Source organism: Erpetoichthys calabaricus, chromosome 17 (genome assembly GCF_900747795.2).
Source record: "Erpetoichthys calabaricus chromosome 17, fErpCal1.3, whole genome shotgun sequence".
Classification (NCBI taxonomy): Eukaryota; Metazoa; Chordata; class Cladistia; order Polypteriformes; family Polypteridae; genus Erpetoichthys; species Erpetoichthys calabaricus.
The window spans coordinates 7,997,659-8,016,464 of NC_041410.2; the positions used below are offsets into that span (position 1 = coordinate 7,997,659).

The window sequence follows — 18,806 nt, forward strand, 5'->3', positions numbered from 1 at the left end:
TGAGTAATCTGCATTACATGTTGAGGATTGTTCTCTAGGCCAATGAAAGTTGACATGAAGATTTAAATCTTTGGGTGTTCATTTTATGTGAATGTCTATATTTGAATATTCTGGTAATCTTTGTGAGCTGCTGTATACCATCTGCTTATAGTTGTTTATCTTGTCTGCCATCAGGATAAGTCAGAGAAGGGCTTGGTGTTCTTTCAGTGTGGAGGAGACTGGTAGTGCCCTATTTAAGGTGTGCTCACCTTCCACCGTTTACTCCTTTGACAGAACTCTATGCCAGAGTTTTAGATCTGGCAATCCATGATTCTTCATAATGGGTTATGGTGCCATTGCACTCCTGCAGATTTGGGATTATACCGTGTTGATGGGAGTATTGCTTGTTAAGTGGACTGTTTCATGTCTTGTGTTGTAGAGCAGGGTGTGTTTTAATACAATTGCTTATTAAGACTTACTGACTTACCTTTTATTTGTATACCAGTGGGTTTTGATGTTAAAGCCATGGAATCTACCACCAAGCTCATTATTTTGGTAACTGATTGATCCTAAGACGTATTCCCACTTATTTCTGAATTTGTTCATTTATTTTATATAATTGTGCACACCCTTTTCTAAAATTCTCACAACGGTCTTTGGAAGCCTTTCCTTGCTTGAACTTTTGCTCAATTGTAAAGTAAGGTTTTTCAACTGGTGGGCCATGACCAGGTGATGTGCTGTGTGTGTGTGTGTATTTTTAATAATTGATCTGGCTCATTAAAATGCATTTATCACTAGAGATCAACTTGTTTTTGAGCACCAATGTACAAAATTCATATCCCCGGAATAGAAAATGGCTTGTTCTCCTTGCCTCACCCCTTGCTGTCACACCAGGATTAGATGCCTCTGAAGTGTGCGCCTCGAAGCTTTGCTGGGGGCCAAGATTCCACTACTCCTGTTTTTCAGCTAGCAAATGTCTCTCTCCATTTTAAAGTGATGAGTTGACAGTGAACATAGGCAGTTTAATAATTGGACTGAACAATATCTATTTGTACTTGTTTTAACAAAACCAGTATGTCTACTCTGCATCAAGTCTGTTGCTGTCATGAAAGAATACAATCTGAGAAGTACAAAGCACTCAAACGTTGACACACATTTTCCAGCAGGCTCGGATGTTCATAGACATAAAGTGCAATGTCTGGTAATGAGCCATTAAAGCAGATGAACTTTGATAATATGTGAATTTCCCCTTGGGGATTAATAAAGTATCATGTTCTGAGCAAGAAAAGGCTTCATCAGCCTTCCTCCGTGTAGCAGATCTTCTCAGGGGGTTGGGGAGAATAATGCATTCTCTCGCAATCCCAGAGTCAGTGAATGGTTATTAGCTGCTATAGAGGAGGTTGTGACAGACGACAAAGTAAGGGGCACCCCAACTTCATCCATTCTGGGAAAAAAAAGTCTGATACAACAACAATGAGAAGAGATGGAAGTACTAGCAAGTGATGTTCTCAATCATTTTAGAGATTGAAAAGGCCAATGTAATGTCTCTTGCTGTTAACTAATCGCACAAGCAGGGCTGTGGATTCGGAGACAATTTTGGGTACCTGGAGTCAGCGAAAAATGTACCAACTCTTAATAAATTTAAATTGTCATAATTAATTACTTCTCTGATGTAAGAGTAAAGCCCAGTGTGGTGGTGTTACTACTAGTGTGAAGTTCAGCTGAGCTATTAAACAACCTGACATTCGCATATTGTAATCTGGATTATGGTACATTGCAAAAAGTGTTCATTTTATTTCAGATATAATGTGTTTAACAAGTTTCATTTGAGTGTAAACAAGTGTCATGATGTAGGTGTGTGCTGTGGCCTGATGTGTGTTCAGGGGTTCCATGCTCCCACCCAGGGTTGAACTTTAGCATAACTTTGCACACCACCTGTTCTAGAAGATTTTGAAATTAAAAAGGAACAGATTCTATGTATTGTGACAGATAATGCTTCTAATATGTTAATCACAATTGAGAAAATTAATAAAGTAGATAAAGTGACACAGATATTAGAGGAAGACAGTTCTGCAAGTATTGGAGAAAGTAAAAACAAAATTTTGGATAACATTGCTGAAGAAGCAGCTAAGCTTACTACTATTTAACATATGCATTGTACTGTTCATACTCTGCAATTTGCAATAAGAGATGGATTGAAAGATCGTCATGCAGCTACTTTAATTGGCAAATTGAGGCAAGAAACTGTTGCAGCCAGGGCTCCTAAAACAGATGCCATTTTGAAAAGATGTGCAGGAAAAGGAGCCGTTTTTGGATCAGACACGCTGGGGAAGCACTTATTTGATGGTAAAGCGTTTGCTTGAACTAAAAGACTTTCTTGAACTGGACAGTGAAAATGTTTTAACTGAAAGTCAGTGGGCATAAGTAAAAATTGGAAAAGTCTACTTTCTTGCCCCTTTACTGTCGCCAAGAGGTTGCAATATGAAGATTTATTTAACACCTGGTAAATTTTTCTTGGAATGGATTCTTTGAACAAAAGTGGAGGGTTAATAGCTGATGGCATCGCATCTTCAATGAAGAAAAGAGAGCGTCTCTTACTGGATAATCAAATCTTGTTAGCTGCTATTTATGTTGATCCAATGAACCGAATTTTGTTGAGCAGTGACCAGATTGCTAATGTGGGTGGGAAGGCACTCTATGATGTAGCAGTTCACATGAAGGGATTACTACTATTCTTGACAGAACTGGCCACTCCATAAAAAGTTAGTTCCAGGACAGAAAAATGTGATACACAAATCACTTGTCGACCCGGCAAAGATATTTTTGCGTCCTCATCACATAAAATTGGGACTCGTGAAGAATTTCGTGAAAGCACTGAACAAGACTGGCGAAGGTTTTCGTTATTTAAGACAAATGTTCCCAAGAATAACTGACGCCAAGATCAAAAGATGCCATTTTTGTTGGCCCCCAGATCAGACATGTTATGAGTAACAAGTGGTTTGAAGCTCTGTTAGTTGGGCCAGAAGAAAGTGCCTGGAAAGTCTTCAGAAGATATTGACGACAATTTTCTGGGCAGTTAGAGCCCCAAACTCCATTCAGCTGGCAGCCATGCTTCTCAAAGCATACAAGACAATGAAGTGCAACATGTCGCTCAAGATTCATTTCCTCCACTCACACTTCTTCCCCGCAAATCTTGGTGCTGTCAGTGATGAGCACGGTGAAAGGTTTCACCAGGACATTGCTACGATGGAGAGACGATACCAGGGCAACTGGAATCCATCAATGCTTGCTGACTACTGTTGGACACTTCAACCTGATGCACCAGACATTGGATACAAAAGAAAATCGGGAGCAAAACACTTTTCTGTTGTATTTAATAGCTTATGTGAAACATAAACGTGACTAAATACTTTATTGTCAGTAAACGTATAAATGTCTATTTCTCAGAGTTCCTAATGTGATGTAGTAAAACCAAAACTATATTTGTGCATACCCAGTAGGTACCTGGCACAGAAAGCAAGACTTTTCAAATAAAAATAAAAAAAATTGGTTGTAGAGTGTAGCAGGTCTGACACTGAAGTCGTTGCTTTCATCATCCAGAGTGTCTGTTGTGCTGGTAAATTGTCGCTATTAGGGTTAAATGAAGGGCGCAAACTACACAGGAAAAGGAGAAAATAGGAAAACCACAAAATAGGTAAGCATTTATAGCTTTAGGAAAAAATTGAAATATATATATATATATATATATATATATATATATATATATATGTAAAAACCTTAGTTTTTTCTCTGAATGCAGAATAAGAGTTTAACTGACCATCTAATTAAATAAAATGAGGTGTTATTGAGTATTACCAGATTGTGAATTTGGTTGGAACAAAAACCCGCAGCCACGGGGGGGGGGGGGGTCACTGTGACGATGCAGGTTCAACTCCATGCTCCCATCTGCTGTTCGGGAGCCCTTGAACCAGTCACCGTCGGTAATGCTACCGATGAGCTAAGCAGTGAGGCAGCAACATAGCAAGGGGATGGTGAAAAAGTGCTTTTATTAAAACAATCAACAAAACCAAGGTGTTCAAATTAATCCAGTGCATTGTCTTAAAAACTGGTTTTATTGGATTTACTGAAGACTGAAGTGAAAAGTAGAGGTTAAAAACAATCCCTAAAAACGAGGTTAAAACAACGACGGAAGCAGTCCTTTAAAATACAATTCAGTGCCCGGTGTTTTTTATCCTAGCGTCTCTCCTACTTCACCCGTTTGGGCCCTGCAGCAGGCGAGATGCGTGCTCTCTGCAACTGACCTTCACTCCTCTCGACCGGTCTGGAGGCCTCCCGATTCTGGGTTCAGTCACACACTCATCCCAGGCCCGAGACTTGGTATCCTTGATGACCAGGACGCTCACATCAAGGACTTCACCCACCAAGCCTCCCGACTCCTGCTGCTTTCCCGGCCTTACGCTGCCAGTCGTCCTACTTCACTGGTCACTCCCACTACATGATCACTCAGCGGGAGCGACCACTACAACTCCCGGGTGTCGGCCCAACACCCAGGCTTCCCGTACAGCTGCATGAGAGCCTGCACTCGCTTGCTGTCTTGCACCGGTGCTCGCGCTCTCTCTCCCCAGCTTTGTGCTCTCCAGGAACCTTTCTTTCTTTTTCTTTCCGTTCATTTCATTTCATTTTTTTCCGTTCATTTAGCCGACTCGCGCTTCTGTACATCGAGAGTGCATGGCAGCTCCAGCAAATTAGCAGCCCCAGGAACAATCACGGATGCGGGGGTCCCTTACCTGTGCACTTAGGTGGGAAACGCCCAAATCGCCCTGAGAACTGCTTCAGCCATTCAACCACCACACCCCCTCACTAAGCCACGAGTGCAGTGATTTATTTATTTTAAACTGGCCATTGCTGAGAGCTGTGGACCTGCTATACCACAGTCCCCAGGATGGAGCCACTGGCTAGATGTATAAATGTGAGTCAAGCTTTTCTTATATGAATGCAATAAAAATGAGCACTCGCTAGAACCCCACAGATGCCTACCGACATCGGTGTTTACGAATTGCTCTCGCTTCATATGGATTAAAAATATTTAACAAATTTGATTTTTATGTCAAATGCTACAAAGTAATATGTCAAGGGACTGACAGTCCAGACAATTGTTCATTTAAGTGGCATTCCATGGAATTTTTTTTTTTTTTTTTTTTTTTTTAATTCATATTGATTTTAAATGTCAATAATATTCAATATTAATGTCAAACACCCTGTGATACACAGAATTATAATTGGTGTGCATCGCATTCACATGTGAATGCCGAGAGCCAAGAATTATGGTTGGCCTTACCAACATTTAACATTTGGTCATCTGGCCCTTGAGAAACTAGTTGATGAACCCTTGATATTAAGGCACTGCCCCAGGGTCTTGTTAGCACCCGCAAGGCACCCCCTCACCCTATTGCCCTTTTATTCTTTGGATTTATAGTTCCCTCTCACTACAGGTTGAATGTGTGTGCACAGGCTGTTATGCAGCTTGTGTTTTTTAAGGTTCTGATGTCCGTTTTCATTATTGGCACTGAAGTGGTAAAGAAAATTCTGGGTAATTTTTATAGGTTATATCACCTCTGAACATGGCTTTGCTTTTTAACTACCTTGATAATGTTCGCTAAAAAAAGTTTTTTTTTTAAATTGTATCTATCATCTTTCTGTTCATATTAAATCACCTTGTTTTTCTGCCTCCTTTTTTTTTTTTTTTTCTTTCTTAGTTCAACACGAGTGCATTCCTCAGGCAATTCTTGGCATGGATATTTTGTGCCAAGCAAAATCTGGTATGGGGAAGACTGCCGTGTTTGTGTTGGCTACTCTGCAACAGATTGAACCGGTTGATGGTCAGGTAAGTGTGTGTGTGTGAAGCTTTAGCACTGATTACAATCTCATTATGCATATTTAATTATATTTTAGAATACCATTAAACTCTTGTGATCCAATTAAAACAATAAGCTCCTTTGGGGTTATATTTATTAGCCAGTTCCTTCTGCAATTGCACAGAATAGTTGTTAGTTGTGTGGCCTCTATCTAAACTGGAAAACCTGTTTGTGCTTTTTAAATTTTATAAAATGAACTGAGATTGTTACCTCTGTTTTTAGATAGTGGTGTATGCCGTTTCCTTCTGTTCACAAATTGTTTTACAGTATGTAATACACTTTTTTTTTTTTTTTTTTTTTTTTTATAAATAAGTTTGACTGGTCAATGAACATAACAGAAAAATGAAGTGCTTATTGTTTGGAGGCCAGCATAGACTCTGAAATTCATTTTTAGGTCATTAGATGTGTGTTTATGGCATCCGGTTCACCTCTAATTCCAGTTAGTATTTTACAATAATCGGACTCTCAGGCCTGGTACCATTTTTAAGGTGAACCTTCACTGCGCATGTACTGTACATACCACAATTTGGAACTGGTTCTAAAATTCAGTACTCTGAAACTGCATGCTGACTTAACATACTTTCAGGTGGTGCCTTAATATATTAAGATATATTTAAAAATCGACTATCATGGCATTCACAAACTTGATTAATCCAATTAGCTTTTGAAAGAACAAAGCCCATCCTGCCAGCAGGAAGCGACTATATTTGGGTAAGGCACCAGTGGTCCATTGTAAGGCCTGCTGTGGATGCTGATCATCATGTTGACATTTCTATTCCATTAATAGACCTCTCCACCCCATCCGTGTGTGTATTAAAGCTACACCTTGCCTGTACTGTTTGTGTTTACCTGGTCACTGCTACTGCAAGATCCGCTTATTGTCTATACTAAATCCATTGCAATGATGTTGGACTTATCAGACCTGCTTATTTGTGTGAAAGGAATTTAACTTTGAATTAAATTTCTGTATTTAATTTTTTGAGTTTTTCTGAAAACAAATTTGTGTAAACTTTGTTTATGGTAAATAGGACATGTACTTTTTGTTTTGTAGGTGTCTGTGTTGGTGATGTGTCACACGCGAGAACTGGCTTTTCAGATTAGTAAGGAATATGAGCGTTTCTCCAAATATATGCCCACTGTGAAAGTAGCAGTATTTTTTGGAGGGCTGGCGATCAAAAAAGATGAGGATTTGCTAAAGAAGAATTGCCCTCATATTGTGGTGGGCACTCCTGGCCGTATCTTGGCTCTGATTCGCAATAAAACGCTCAGCCTGAAGAACGTCAAGCACTTTATCTTGGATGAGTGTGACAAGATGCTGGAGCAACTTGGTGAGGCTTATTCCGGCCTGTCTTATTTATTAAAAGTAGTCTCCATGTTTCATTGCTTTGGTAGTTTGTGTGTGGAAATGTTTTCTCCTGTTTATTTTTCATACTTGAAATGTTGCATAAGAAATCCAATCTAAACAGTCCAACTTGCCTAAATGTATTAACAAGCATTTCTAGTTCGTTCCATGAGATCTTTTTTCATTTTGATTCTTTAGACATGCGCAGAGATGTGCAGGACATCTTCCGGCTGACTCCCCATGAGAAGCAATGCATGATGTTCAGTGCCACACTTAGCAAAGACATTCGGCCCGTCTGTCGCAAGTTTATGCAGGATGTAAGTATTGCGCATGGATGGATGCGGAAAGAGTTTCAGCAGGCCACTGTCATTCACTTCAGTATTTACCAGCCCTTAACTGAAATGTTTGTTTAGTCTTAAAGTTTGATATTTTCTTTTAATACCATTTTATGTAACACTGCTTGCATCAGTTTTATATTGGTTTTGGAGATAATGTTTCCATTCTGACCTTTATCAGTAGGCTTTGCCATTTACTACTTCTCCATGGTAGTGTAGACTGGCCCAGTTGAAAGTAAAGTTTTTGTTTTCTTGCAGCCCATGGAAGTTTTCGTTGATGATGAAACAAAGTTGACCTTGCATGGCCTTCAGCAGTACTATTGCAAGCTAAAGGATAGTGAAAAAAACAGAAAGTTGTTTGATTTGCTTGATGTGCTGGAATTTAATCAGGTTGGTTGATCAGCTTTACTTTTTTTCCTTCTAACTTCTGCCATTTTTTAAATGTTGCTACATGAAATATTTTAGTGTTCTTCCATTCCACCCTGTTGTTTTTGCTGTAATTCCAGGTAGTCATCTTTGTGAAGTCAGTCCAGCGTTGTGTCGCCCTTTCACAGCTGCTGGTAGAGCAGAATTTCCCAGCAATTGCAATTCACAGAGGCATGACTCAGGAAGACCGGTAAGCTGATGTGTGACACTACCTGCTGTTTTCACTCCTTGTAAATGATTTCAGCTGTCGTCATGCTGGCTCACATAGAATTGTCAGGATAAGGAAAGGAATTGTTTTTCCACATCATTCTGTTTTTAGTCTGCATGATGTGGTGGTTACTTCTTGATCGAGGCTGAATGGTCACTGGGGCCTTTGTCTGTCTGGCAGGCTGTCACGGTACCAGCAGTTCAAGGATTTCCAGAGGCGGATCCTGGTTGCAACTAACCTGTTTGGCAGAGGAATGGACATTGAACGGGTTAACATAGTGTTTAACTATGACATGCCAGAAGATTCAGATACTTACCTGCACAGAGTGAGTAATCTCAAAGTTGGGCTACATTTATCATTTGGGGTTTATTTTGTGGGGCAAGAACCACTGTAGAAAACCAAAGACAGAGCGAGTCAAAATTATGTTAACACTGATGGTACTGCTATGTATAAACTTTTATACAATTTTTGTGGACTGTTTGTGCCACATATGGCACACGTGTTGAACATGATGGCGAACAGGTTTGAGACATTCCAGTAAATCATTTTGCACATAAGTATATTTTGTAAGTAAATTGTTTCCGCCATTCAAATGTTAACACGATTTTGACTCGCCCTGTAGTTTTATATGTAAAATGTTTGTAAATAAGTACACAGTACAGGGGAGTGTTTGGAGTAGGGCATCAGCTTTACCATTTACTTGAAGAATGTTCTCCAGTTAACAATGGTTTCTTCCTTTACCAGTATTACTTTTATTGATGGCTTTCTCCAGTAGCAATGGAGGCAGTGTGCTCTAGGTGGTAGGAATGTGTTATTTCCCTCCTGACTCTGTAAAATGGAATACAGTGATCCCTCGCTATATCGCGCTTCGCCTTTCGCGGCTTCACTCCATCGCGGATTTTATATGTAAGCATATTTAAATATATATCGCGGATTTTTCGCTGCTTCGCGGGTTTCTGCGGACAATAGGTCTTTTAATTTCTGGTACATGCTTCCTCAGTTGGTTTGCCCAGTTGATTTCATACAAGGGACGCTATTGGCAGATGGCTGAAAAGCTATCCAGCTTACTTTCTCTCTCTCTCTCTCTCTCTCTCTCTCTCTTGCGCTGCCGTAGGGGGGTGTGAGCAGGGGGGCTGTGTGCAGCTGCTTCCTGAAGGACAGGCTGCACGGAGCTTCGCATACTTAAAAGCTCAAAGGGCACGTATTGATTTTTTTTATCTGTCTCTCGCTATCTCTCTCTCTCTCTCTCTCTCTCTCTCTTCCTGCTCCTGACAGAGGGGGTGTGAGCTGCCGCCTTCAACAGCTTTGTACCGGCGGTGCTTCGCATACTTAAAAGCCGTATTGATTTTTTTTTTGACTGCTTGCTTTGCACTCCTTTGAAAAGGAAGATATGTTTGCATTCTTTTAATTGTGAGACAGAACTGTCATCTCTGTCTTGTCATGGAGCACAGTTTAAACTTTTGAAAAAGAGACAAATGTTTGTTTGCAGTGTTTGAATAACGTTCCTGTCTCTCTACAACCTCCTGTGTTTCTGCGCAAATCTGTGACCCAAGCATGACATTCTAAAAATAACCATATAAACATATGGTTTCTACTTCGCGGATTTTCCTACTTCGCGGGTGGCTCTGGAACGCAACCCCCGCGATGGAGGAGGGATTACTGTATTGTTTGCAAATTAAGTTAGTGATGGAATATAAGTGTGTCTGTGTTGCCAGAGGAGCACTTGCATTTTGTCAGATTTAAACTGCGAGAGTACCACAATGTGAACAATGACTCCATATAGATTTTAAGCTTTTTGCATCATTGCATCATTTTAGTGAAAAAAATATAACGAGTGGTGTGTGTGTTGGCAGATTTTTTTGGGGTGGTGGGGGGGGGCATGATGAAATGATGTCTTCTAGTTGTATGAAAATTCTAATCCACAGTAAACCAACCTTGATGCTTATTGTTCCTAAAGTTCTCATTGCATCTAACTTCTGATAAGGATGGATATATACATTTGCATTCCTTCATTTGACAAGCATATTAAAGTTCTAGTTCACAATGGGTGCAAATTATCTTAAAAGCTTCAAGCACACAGCAAGAACAAAATTAGAATTGGCACCATTACATGATGGGGCACAGTCATACTGATTAATGCCCAAACTACTTGACACAGTGTGCTCTAGTAGCAATTTTGACCTAGGACCCTAAATAGCAGTACTGGCTGTGTCATTTTTAACTATTTGATTTTTCATCTCTCCATTGCCCCATAAACCCAACCTGGAGACTCTGGAAATAATGCTGTGTTTTGAACAATGAATTTTGTAATCATAGAGCTCTTCAAATCTCTCCTGGTACGTGTATGTATACATCTAACAGACTCTAATACATTCATTTATATTTGAGTACACATGAACTCAGCTTTAAGAAACTTGACTGGAGCAGCTGCCGCTCCCCTCCTTGATCCTATAAGCCACTTTTTTCAATACTGAAATTTCCTGCAAAACTAGTTATCCATCATGTGCCTTATGTATTGCATTGAGATTTTTTATTTTAATCTTAATGCCCAACCTAACTTTTTCTTTTACCTTCTCACACCCATGGTACAAACTACATGAGTTCCACAGCTGTGGGACTCTAAACTGCACGTTACCAGCATGCCGTTTCCCACAGCAACTTCCTTTATCCATGGTAATGTACTTGAGGTTATGGCTTGTTGTCAAAGAAAAGTGAAAGTTGATTGGCTGTCTTTATGTGCTTCCTGCCCCTTGTGTTACCCCTAGACTGAATAAGTTGGGATTTGTAAAGTCCACCATTGTACCAAGTTGTGTGAATGCAGCATACCTGTTTTTTATATATTTAAAAGGGAAAAAAAGCTAAAGCCTTACTGCAGGAATCCTTGCTCACGGTCCTGGAGCGATGCAATGGCTGCTGGTTTTCAGTCCAGCCAGTTTCCTAATTAGACAGTCCTTGCTGATCATGAAACTTGGTATTAAACTATATGGCTTCTTAGTGTTTTTACTTGTCTAAGATTAATTTTAATTACATTGTAGAGTTTTCTAAGTGTGTGTGCACAATTTGTTTTTTCTCCCTTTTCAGAACAGATAAACTACTTTGAATTCTTTACGACGTTTTATAATTGAAATGACAAACGTTGACTTGATACACATACAGAACAGGTTAGATAATGAAAGTACTAAAATTCGAAAGTCTCAAAAAATATTGTATTAGCGCAAACAAACGGAAATTATTACTCTGTGAAATAACAGAACAGCAAAAAGAGATCAAATATATTGTTCGGATTTAAACTTTAAGTTGGAGACTTGTAGATCGTCTAATTCATGTTACCATTGGAAAAGGTAGTGTTTCTTTCCAACGAAGAGGCGTATCCGCCATTCGCGAGAATTAAGATTTGTTGTTTGGTGAAAGTGAAATCCCATACGCGAGTGGCAGAGAAGCGAAGTGCCTGGCCGGGGCGGGGTTGGTGAGAGAAGCGAGCAGGGGGTGAAGCCCCCTAGTCTTAAAAAAAAATATGAAGGACTGATTAATTCACGAGGCATATACACCATTGTAAATGGAAACAAGTTAGCTTGGAGAGCTGGTGGTGATTTTTGCATTTTGTTAACTACTGGCTGGATAATAAAACCAGAGACCAGTAAAATTTAAATGCAGCTGTTTAACCCTTTAACCGCCAACTCCCTAAATATTCCCCACGCCAGGTGAAATCTGAACAATTTTCGTTTTTTTACTTTTTTACATTTTTTTTACATTTTTTACATTTATTCAAGCAGTATTGACCACTAAATGTTGTGCAAGTTCTAGAAATGGGTAAACACATAATAAAGCACAAAATGTACCTTTTCTCAGGCTTCTGGATTTATTGTCAACTACAAAAACGGAACAATCAAAAGTAATTCAAAAGTCAAAAGTAGTTCAGTCAATCATAGTTTCATTCCCAGTATTTGAGTTTGCTGTGCCACAGGCCAAAGCAGGGAACTGCACAAAGTCCTGGATTGCTGGGACACTTTGAGCAGAAGGTCTTGACGTCTCTACGCTGACCCTTCTTTGAACAGACATGACAGCGTTTTTCTGAAAGTCCAAAGTCCTTACATTCATCTGGCCACACTGCTGAAATACTACTCATAGGATCCTCTTTGCCAGTGTATACACGAAATCTATAAATGTAACCTGAATTCTCAGCTAAGCAAAACATCTTGATACCAAACCGTGCCCTTTTCAATGGTAGATACTGTCGAAACTGTAAGCGGCCCTTCCACGACAATAAACTCTCATCAACTGCAACTGACGGTCCTGGCATGTAGGGCAACTGAAATGCTTCAAATAAATGATCAATCAAAGGACGTAGCTTGAACAAGTGGTCGCGGTTTGGATCTTTCTTATCTGGCTCATTTCTGTTGTCATTCAAATGAAAGAATTTCAGCAGCAAAGAGAATCGGTTACGTGTCATGACAGCTGCAAAAATAGGTGTTGCATACATAGGATCTGTAGACCAGTACATCTCAATATCTGGTTTTCTGATTATTCCCATCAACATCAAAATCCCAATGAATTTTTTCATTTCGTTTTCATCAGTGTCAAACCAAGCACGATCACGGGAATGTGGAGGTAAATTGGGATTTTTCTCAATAAACTGTGCTGCATACAGATTTGTCTGATGAACAAAATGTCTGATCAAATCAGGTGACACAAACAGCTCATAAAACTGCTCAGCAGTGTAATTGTTTACATCAACAATAAAGCCACACGTTCCCTCAAATGAATGCAGAAAAGGTAGTTCACCACGGGCAGCAGCCCAGCTGAGATGCTGGGGATACACCCACTCAGCGCCATCATCCGATGCGTCTTCATTCACAGTATCATGCAGCGCACGTTGCTGCTCATCACTGTCGCTAAAATCTTCTTCAGAACTGCTACAATCATGATCAGAACTGTCCAAAATCGCCTGCAAATCCTCACTTGAAGTCAGTTTACGTTTCGCCATATTCACAGCTGTTACATGCGAATCACGTCACATGACCGGCCAAAACAACCACAGACTTGTCGAAATACAACGTAGTAATAATACCCACGCCAAACCGTCAGTTATACTACTTGCCAGGCATTCATATAACCACAGGCAAATGTGCCGGATAATTCCGGCAGTATGGCGTTAGCAATAAAACAACGGTGCCGGATATATCCGGCAGAGGGCGGTTAAGGGGTTAAAACTGAAACTGGCTATTAAGGTTTCTGAATGGTAACAAGCCAGTTAACTACAATTACTGCTTTAGCAGCAAATAAATGGGAACAAATGAAGAAACTGGTTGAAGTGAAAATCTGTGGCTCTTTAGACCCCATGAGTGCAGATCCGTCCCTTATGGTACAGTTTGTCTAGGTGCCCAGTACAGTAATCCCTCGCTACTTCGCGGTTCACTTTTCGCGGATTCACGACTTTGCGGGCTTTTAAATACAAGTGATTGCCCGCCTATCGCGGAAGTTATGTTCCAGACCCATCAGCAACAGGAGAAAATCCGCGATATAGAAAGACCATATAAATATTTTTATAGTTTAAGCCTTAAAATACCCATCCCACATGCTTTAAACACATGTAAACTTATAAAACACACTTTAACACATATGATATGTGGATGTCGGGCTAAGGATATGAGTAACATCTCACTATTATAAAACATTTTAACTTCACGCAAGACAAGACAGTGAGACAGGAAAATTGGTGATGTACAGGCTTTTAAATTATTGACACGCAGAGCGACAAGCAGCACAAAGCCAGCACAAAGTTCACTTCTCCTTAGCGTTCATTCAGCTCCCCACACCCTTGACAATGCGAAGTGGCAGGAGCGTACTGCGCTTCCAGGGAGGTGGGGTTTGAGCGAAGGTGAGTTCAGCTCTCACACACCCACACACACACTCCTCGCGCAGAGCGACAAGCAGGCATTTTGGCAGAAGCAGCACAAAGTCCATTTCTGCTCAGCATGAGTTCAGCTGCCCCCCTTCACAAAGCGAGTGCAGACACATTGACGTCTGATCGCTGCGTGCAGTGTGCAGTGTTAGTCTGAGGTGTTTAAGAATGTAGAAAGTGTTTAAGAGCATAGGAAGTGTTTATAAGAGAGTGGGAAAGGTTAACAAGAGAGTGAGAAAGGTTTATAAGAGTGTGGGAAGGGTTTATAAAGCCTTAAAATATGTATAAATAATAAAATAAATATAGGTCGCTACTTCGCGGATTTTCACCTATCGCGGGGGTCTCTGGAATGTAACCCCTGCGATAGGTGAGGGATTACTGTATTCTCTTTACATCTAAGATTTACTAAAAACCTTATTTTAAAGATTCTGCCTTGTGGTGTGGAAAGAAAGCCGTTTGGCACATCTGGAGCCAAATTCAACCTGGGAATGTCCCCTTTACTTGGTTCCTTCCCAAGGTGTAGCTACTTCCAAAGATACAGAATAACTTGCCTGCCCATGCCTGTCCCTATTTTAAAAGCTAACCTTAACGTTTGCTCCGTTTGGTGGTTAGAGTAACAAAGGGAGTGTGATGTCTCATTTACCATTGCATACATCTCAAAAATTGACACATGGGCCCTACTGAGTGACAAGTCTGCATGTATGTCTACAGTAAGTTCAGCTTTCTAAACTTGGTTGGCGTGTGAATGTGTGGTTTGTTTTGAACTAACCTCAATCCCGTGTTTGATTCCTCACCTGTGCACTGATGTTTGTAGGATAACTTAAACACCTGAATTATTCTGTATGGCATAGCTGGGATACAAGAGATGATTGGATGTCGAGGTAGAGATTTATAAAATACAACAAATTTTACTTGTAGCAAAAATCTGAGAACTGGGAGTTTGGGGTGGGGGGGCAGTAATGTCCTCTGTATTTAAAATAACTGGGAAGATAATTTTTCACAAGTTGCATGACCTCTGTTCAGAGTTGAATGGTTTAATTTTTTGGTGTTTGATTTCTGATTTTAGAGGTCTCATGGTTTTTAAATTTTTATTCCCCTCCAGGTAGCCAGAGCGGGCCGTTTTGGAACTAAAGGTCTGGCTGTAACATTTGTATCCGATGAGACAGATGCCAAAATTCTGAATGATGTGCAAGATCGCTTTGAGGTCAACGTGGCAGAACTCCCAGAGGAAATCGACATCTCGTCATATAGTGAGTGCTGTGGGGAGTAGAGCTGGGGTCATAGTTGGTGCAGGGTATTATGGTTACTACAACAGAACACTTGAAGGCTGCTTTTATTAATGGTATTGAAGAGGCCTGAAGCAGTATACCTTAGTAATTACTAGCAGCTGGACCGGTTTCTTTCCACTAGTCAAACTTGAAATGGAGACGAGCTCCCGAGGCCTTGTGATATTGCTGATCTGTGGCAGGTTTCATTACAGACCAAAAAAATGAGCTCCATTTTTCAGTTTTTAAAATATTGACGTAGGACAACTTAATACATTGAGTGCTAATTACAAGTTAACCTGTAGTAGAGGATTAATGGATGGATGCTACCTTTTGAGTTATCAAGGACACGATCTTCAGGGCTACAGTGCCATGTACAAGAATATTTGTGGGTAACGTAAATAGGGGAATGAAAATAAGTGTGGTGTCACAGAACAGAATATTTCACTTTTGTCTTAATGGCCATGTTTTGGATATGTTTTTGAGAAAAATGTACTAGTTGTAAAACCTCAGCAATCTGAATAATCCTCTCGCCACTGACGTTCAGTTACAATGACTTGTGTTAGATCTAACTTACTGTATTAGACCCAGACGTATAACTAACGGGTTGGCTTGCATGAGGAGTTTTCTGTTTGAAGTGCCAGCTACACGGTAACATAGTTCTGTGTGTTTTACCTTTTTATAAAGAGAATTTTTTGATTATTGAGTAACACTTCATTTAATTAGTATATTAAAGGAACGCTTTATTAAACAATTAGAGTTGGGAGCAAATTTACCCTTTGCCTTGTAGCAGTCAACGTGTTAATATGATAAAAACACCACTTAAGCAGACCGTTTTAACACCATCCATTTGATTTCCTCTTCACTCGTAGCTTTAGTGTGTTTCAATCCCAAGAATATTTCACATACTACTGGTTCAAAGTTTTAGAACATCTCCGATTTAATCATTTGAAATTCAATGCATGACCTAAAATGGGAAAAATGTAAGTAGCCAACTTGCCAGAGTTTTAAAGTTTTAGGTAAACAAAAACTAAAAAGACATTTTTGGAATAGTACAAATGAGCCTACTTCAGGGAACAAGTAATAGGTTACAACTTGCAAATATTCTGTAGCAAATAAAGTAAATGAAGCCTAGCAATTTGAAACCGTTTGCACAGGTGTCCCAACTTCTGTTGATTTGTTTAACCCAGACTGAAGGTTTAAGTAGAGTTGTAACAGACTTACCACAGCATCTGAAGTACTACTTGGACAATATTCTAGTGGTGATGGCAAGAAAGTGGCAAATAACAAATGAAATGTGTCAGTGCATTATTACCCTTTGAACATGTAGGCCTTTCATTCAGAGAAACTGTACACTGTTGTACACAATTCAGGCAATTGTAAACTGCAATAAACCTCTGATGTGTTGAGATCTGGCAGACTCGGTCACAAGCCAATCGGAAGGCGAGTTTCTGAGGGTCACCAGTTTGCATGATCGGCACCTCGCAGCATAACGGCTTCAAGCGCAGCTTAACAATGCAGGTCAACAAAAGCAAGTCTCTGCTTGTACAGAGGTGTCTTTTTGTTCTGCAGGTTTATCAGGGTGAGTGGCATGAAGAAAGCCATTCATTAAAAGGATTAAATAGGGTCTTACAATACCAGCTGTGCACTACTGAAGACTGGAAGAAAGTCTTATGGACCGATGAATCCAAATTTGAAATCTTTGGTTCATCACACAGGGTGTTTATGACAGGATGGTCCCTCCCAGTGTGACACCAACTGTCAAACATGAAGGAGGAAGTGTGATGGTCTCGGGTTCTTTTCCTGGAGGCTGAGTTGATGACCTGCACAGGAGGACTGACATTCTGAATCAATAGGGTTACTAGTTTGGCTTGTGTTGATATTTTGAAGCAAAAATTTGAATAGTTTTGTACACTTAATGAATCCTTCACTTATTTTAATTTGCCATTTACCTTTTTTTTTTTTTTTTTTTACAAGGCATAGGCCTTGGTTTCATGAAACATTAAGACATTAAACAGTACATTTCCTTAAAGATTAGGTTCTCTAAAATGTTTGGTAGTTTGTGTACCTATTTTGAAATGTTCTTCCTCATCGGTTAGTCTGACAAGTCTGCAGAAATTTATCTCCACCACTAGATGGTGCAATAGGCTTTTTTTTTTTTTTTTAATTAAAAGCAGTAGACCTTTTTTGTTTTGTAATTCCAAAATATTAGTTTCCCACATTTGCATGATTTGCCTTTAATTTTGCTCAATGATAGTTATACAGACTGTGACTTGCCCGTATATTATGCATTGCACAAAAAGCAGGGGAGAGGTTTGTCACAACTTCTAGAGTGTGTGTGTGTGTGTGTATCTGTCACTATTGTTTGGGGTTTTATTATGGAATCCCCACATCCAACGGATTCATCTCTATGCCGCCTCCTAAGTGTGCTTTGCTTTGTCATGGACTGATGCTGTCAGGATATGCATTATATCACTGTTTTATTGAGGGCCTGCTCTGTACAACTAAAGACGGGCAAAATACTTGATCACCGCTGTTCTGTTACAGTATAGAAGTCAGTCTTGAATGAGCTTTTTTTGCTCAGTTAGGATCTGGCATTTCTTTCTTTCCCAAAAGACCTGTAGGGCTTCAAAGAAATTTCTCATTTGTGGTGCTGCAAAGCTTTAGATGTGTTGGCTTGAACCATTTTGTAATGGATTTAAGTGAGACTGGCAACTGATGTGTCTTCTCTTTCCTCTTTTCTCAACAGTTGAGCAGAGTCGATGAAAGCCATACCATTGAACCTTCCAGCTCCATGAACTTCTGTTGGATTTTGTTTCCCTCTACCCCAAACTTTTAAAACTTTTTTTAAATGTCCACCTTTCAAATGTTTGTATTTTTGTTTATCAAATGTGGAAATTTTGAGGAATTAAACCTTTTATACAAATGTATCCTTGTGTGGATTTTTTCTTTTGGAGAACCTTGTTGAGTAACTACAGTTTATTGGGAGATGAAGTGACTTTAAGTGTGTGGTTTCTTGAATGGAAAAATGCTTTTTAAATGTCCACTTGTTGCAGAGGCTTGATGGTGTGTGTGGTTTTTTTTTTTTTTGACATGTACGTTTCTTTTTTTCACATTATGATTTACTCTTACATAAACGTTGCTTGTGTGCTACAGCTGTTGGTACCAAAGTGGAAACTGCACAGAAGCCTGAGTCAGCCAGCTTTTAAAATAAGTTGGCCACTTGATGTGGTTTTCAAGGCTGAAGTTGAGGGCTTTACAGTGGGAAGAACAGAAATTCTGTGATCTTGTAAATTAAACCCAACATCGCTCAGAATGCAAGCAAATGGGAAAATGTTTATTATATTGTTTTAACATCAATGTGGAATTCATTAAGATGTGATGAAAGTTTGTTTTTCGAGATATTTTTATACCTTTTTTGTTTCTTGTAAATT

The 18,806-nt window shown here is 39.7% G+C and overlaps 1 protein-coding gene across 1 annotated transcript in view; it reads left to right on the top strand.

Moving 5' to 3' along the window:
* LOC114667504 (ATP-dependent RNA helicase DDX39A) overlaps positions 1-18,302 on the top strand; it is a 36,802-nt gene extending 18,500 nt beyond the window's left edge. Inside the window, exons 3-10 of the mRNA XM_028822813.2 lie at positions 5,736-5,863; positions 6,946-7,222; positions 7,435-7,553; positions 7,830-7,961; positions 8,078-8,187; positions 8,386-8,530; positions 15,210-15,357; positions 18,122-18,302. Of these exons, the coding sequence (XP_028678646.1) occupies positions 5,736-5,863; positions 6,946-7,222; positions 7,435-7,553; positions 7,830-7,961; positions 8,078-8,187; positions 8,386-8,530; positions 15,210-15,357; positions 18,122-18,138 (1,076 nt within the window). The 3' untranslated portion in view covers positions 18,139-18,302. The remainder of the gene's footprint in view (positions 1-5,735; positions 5,864-6,945; positions 7,223-7,434; positions 7,554-7,829; positions 7,962-8,077; positions 8,188-8,385; positions 8,531-15,209; positions 15,358-18,121) is intronic.
* The last annotated feature ends 504 nt before the right edge of the window (positions 18,303-18,806 follow it).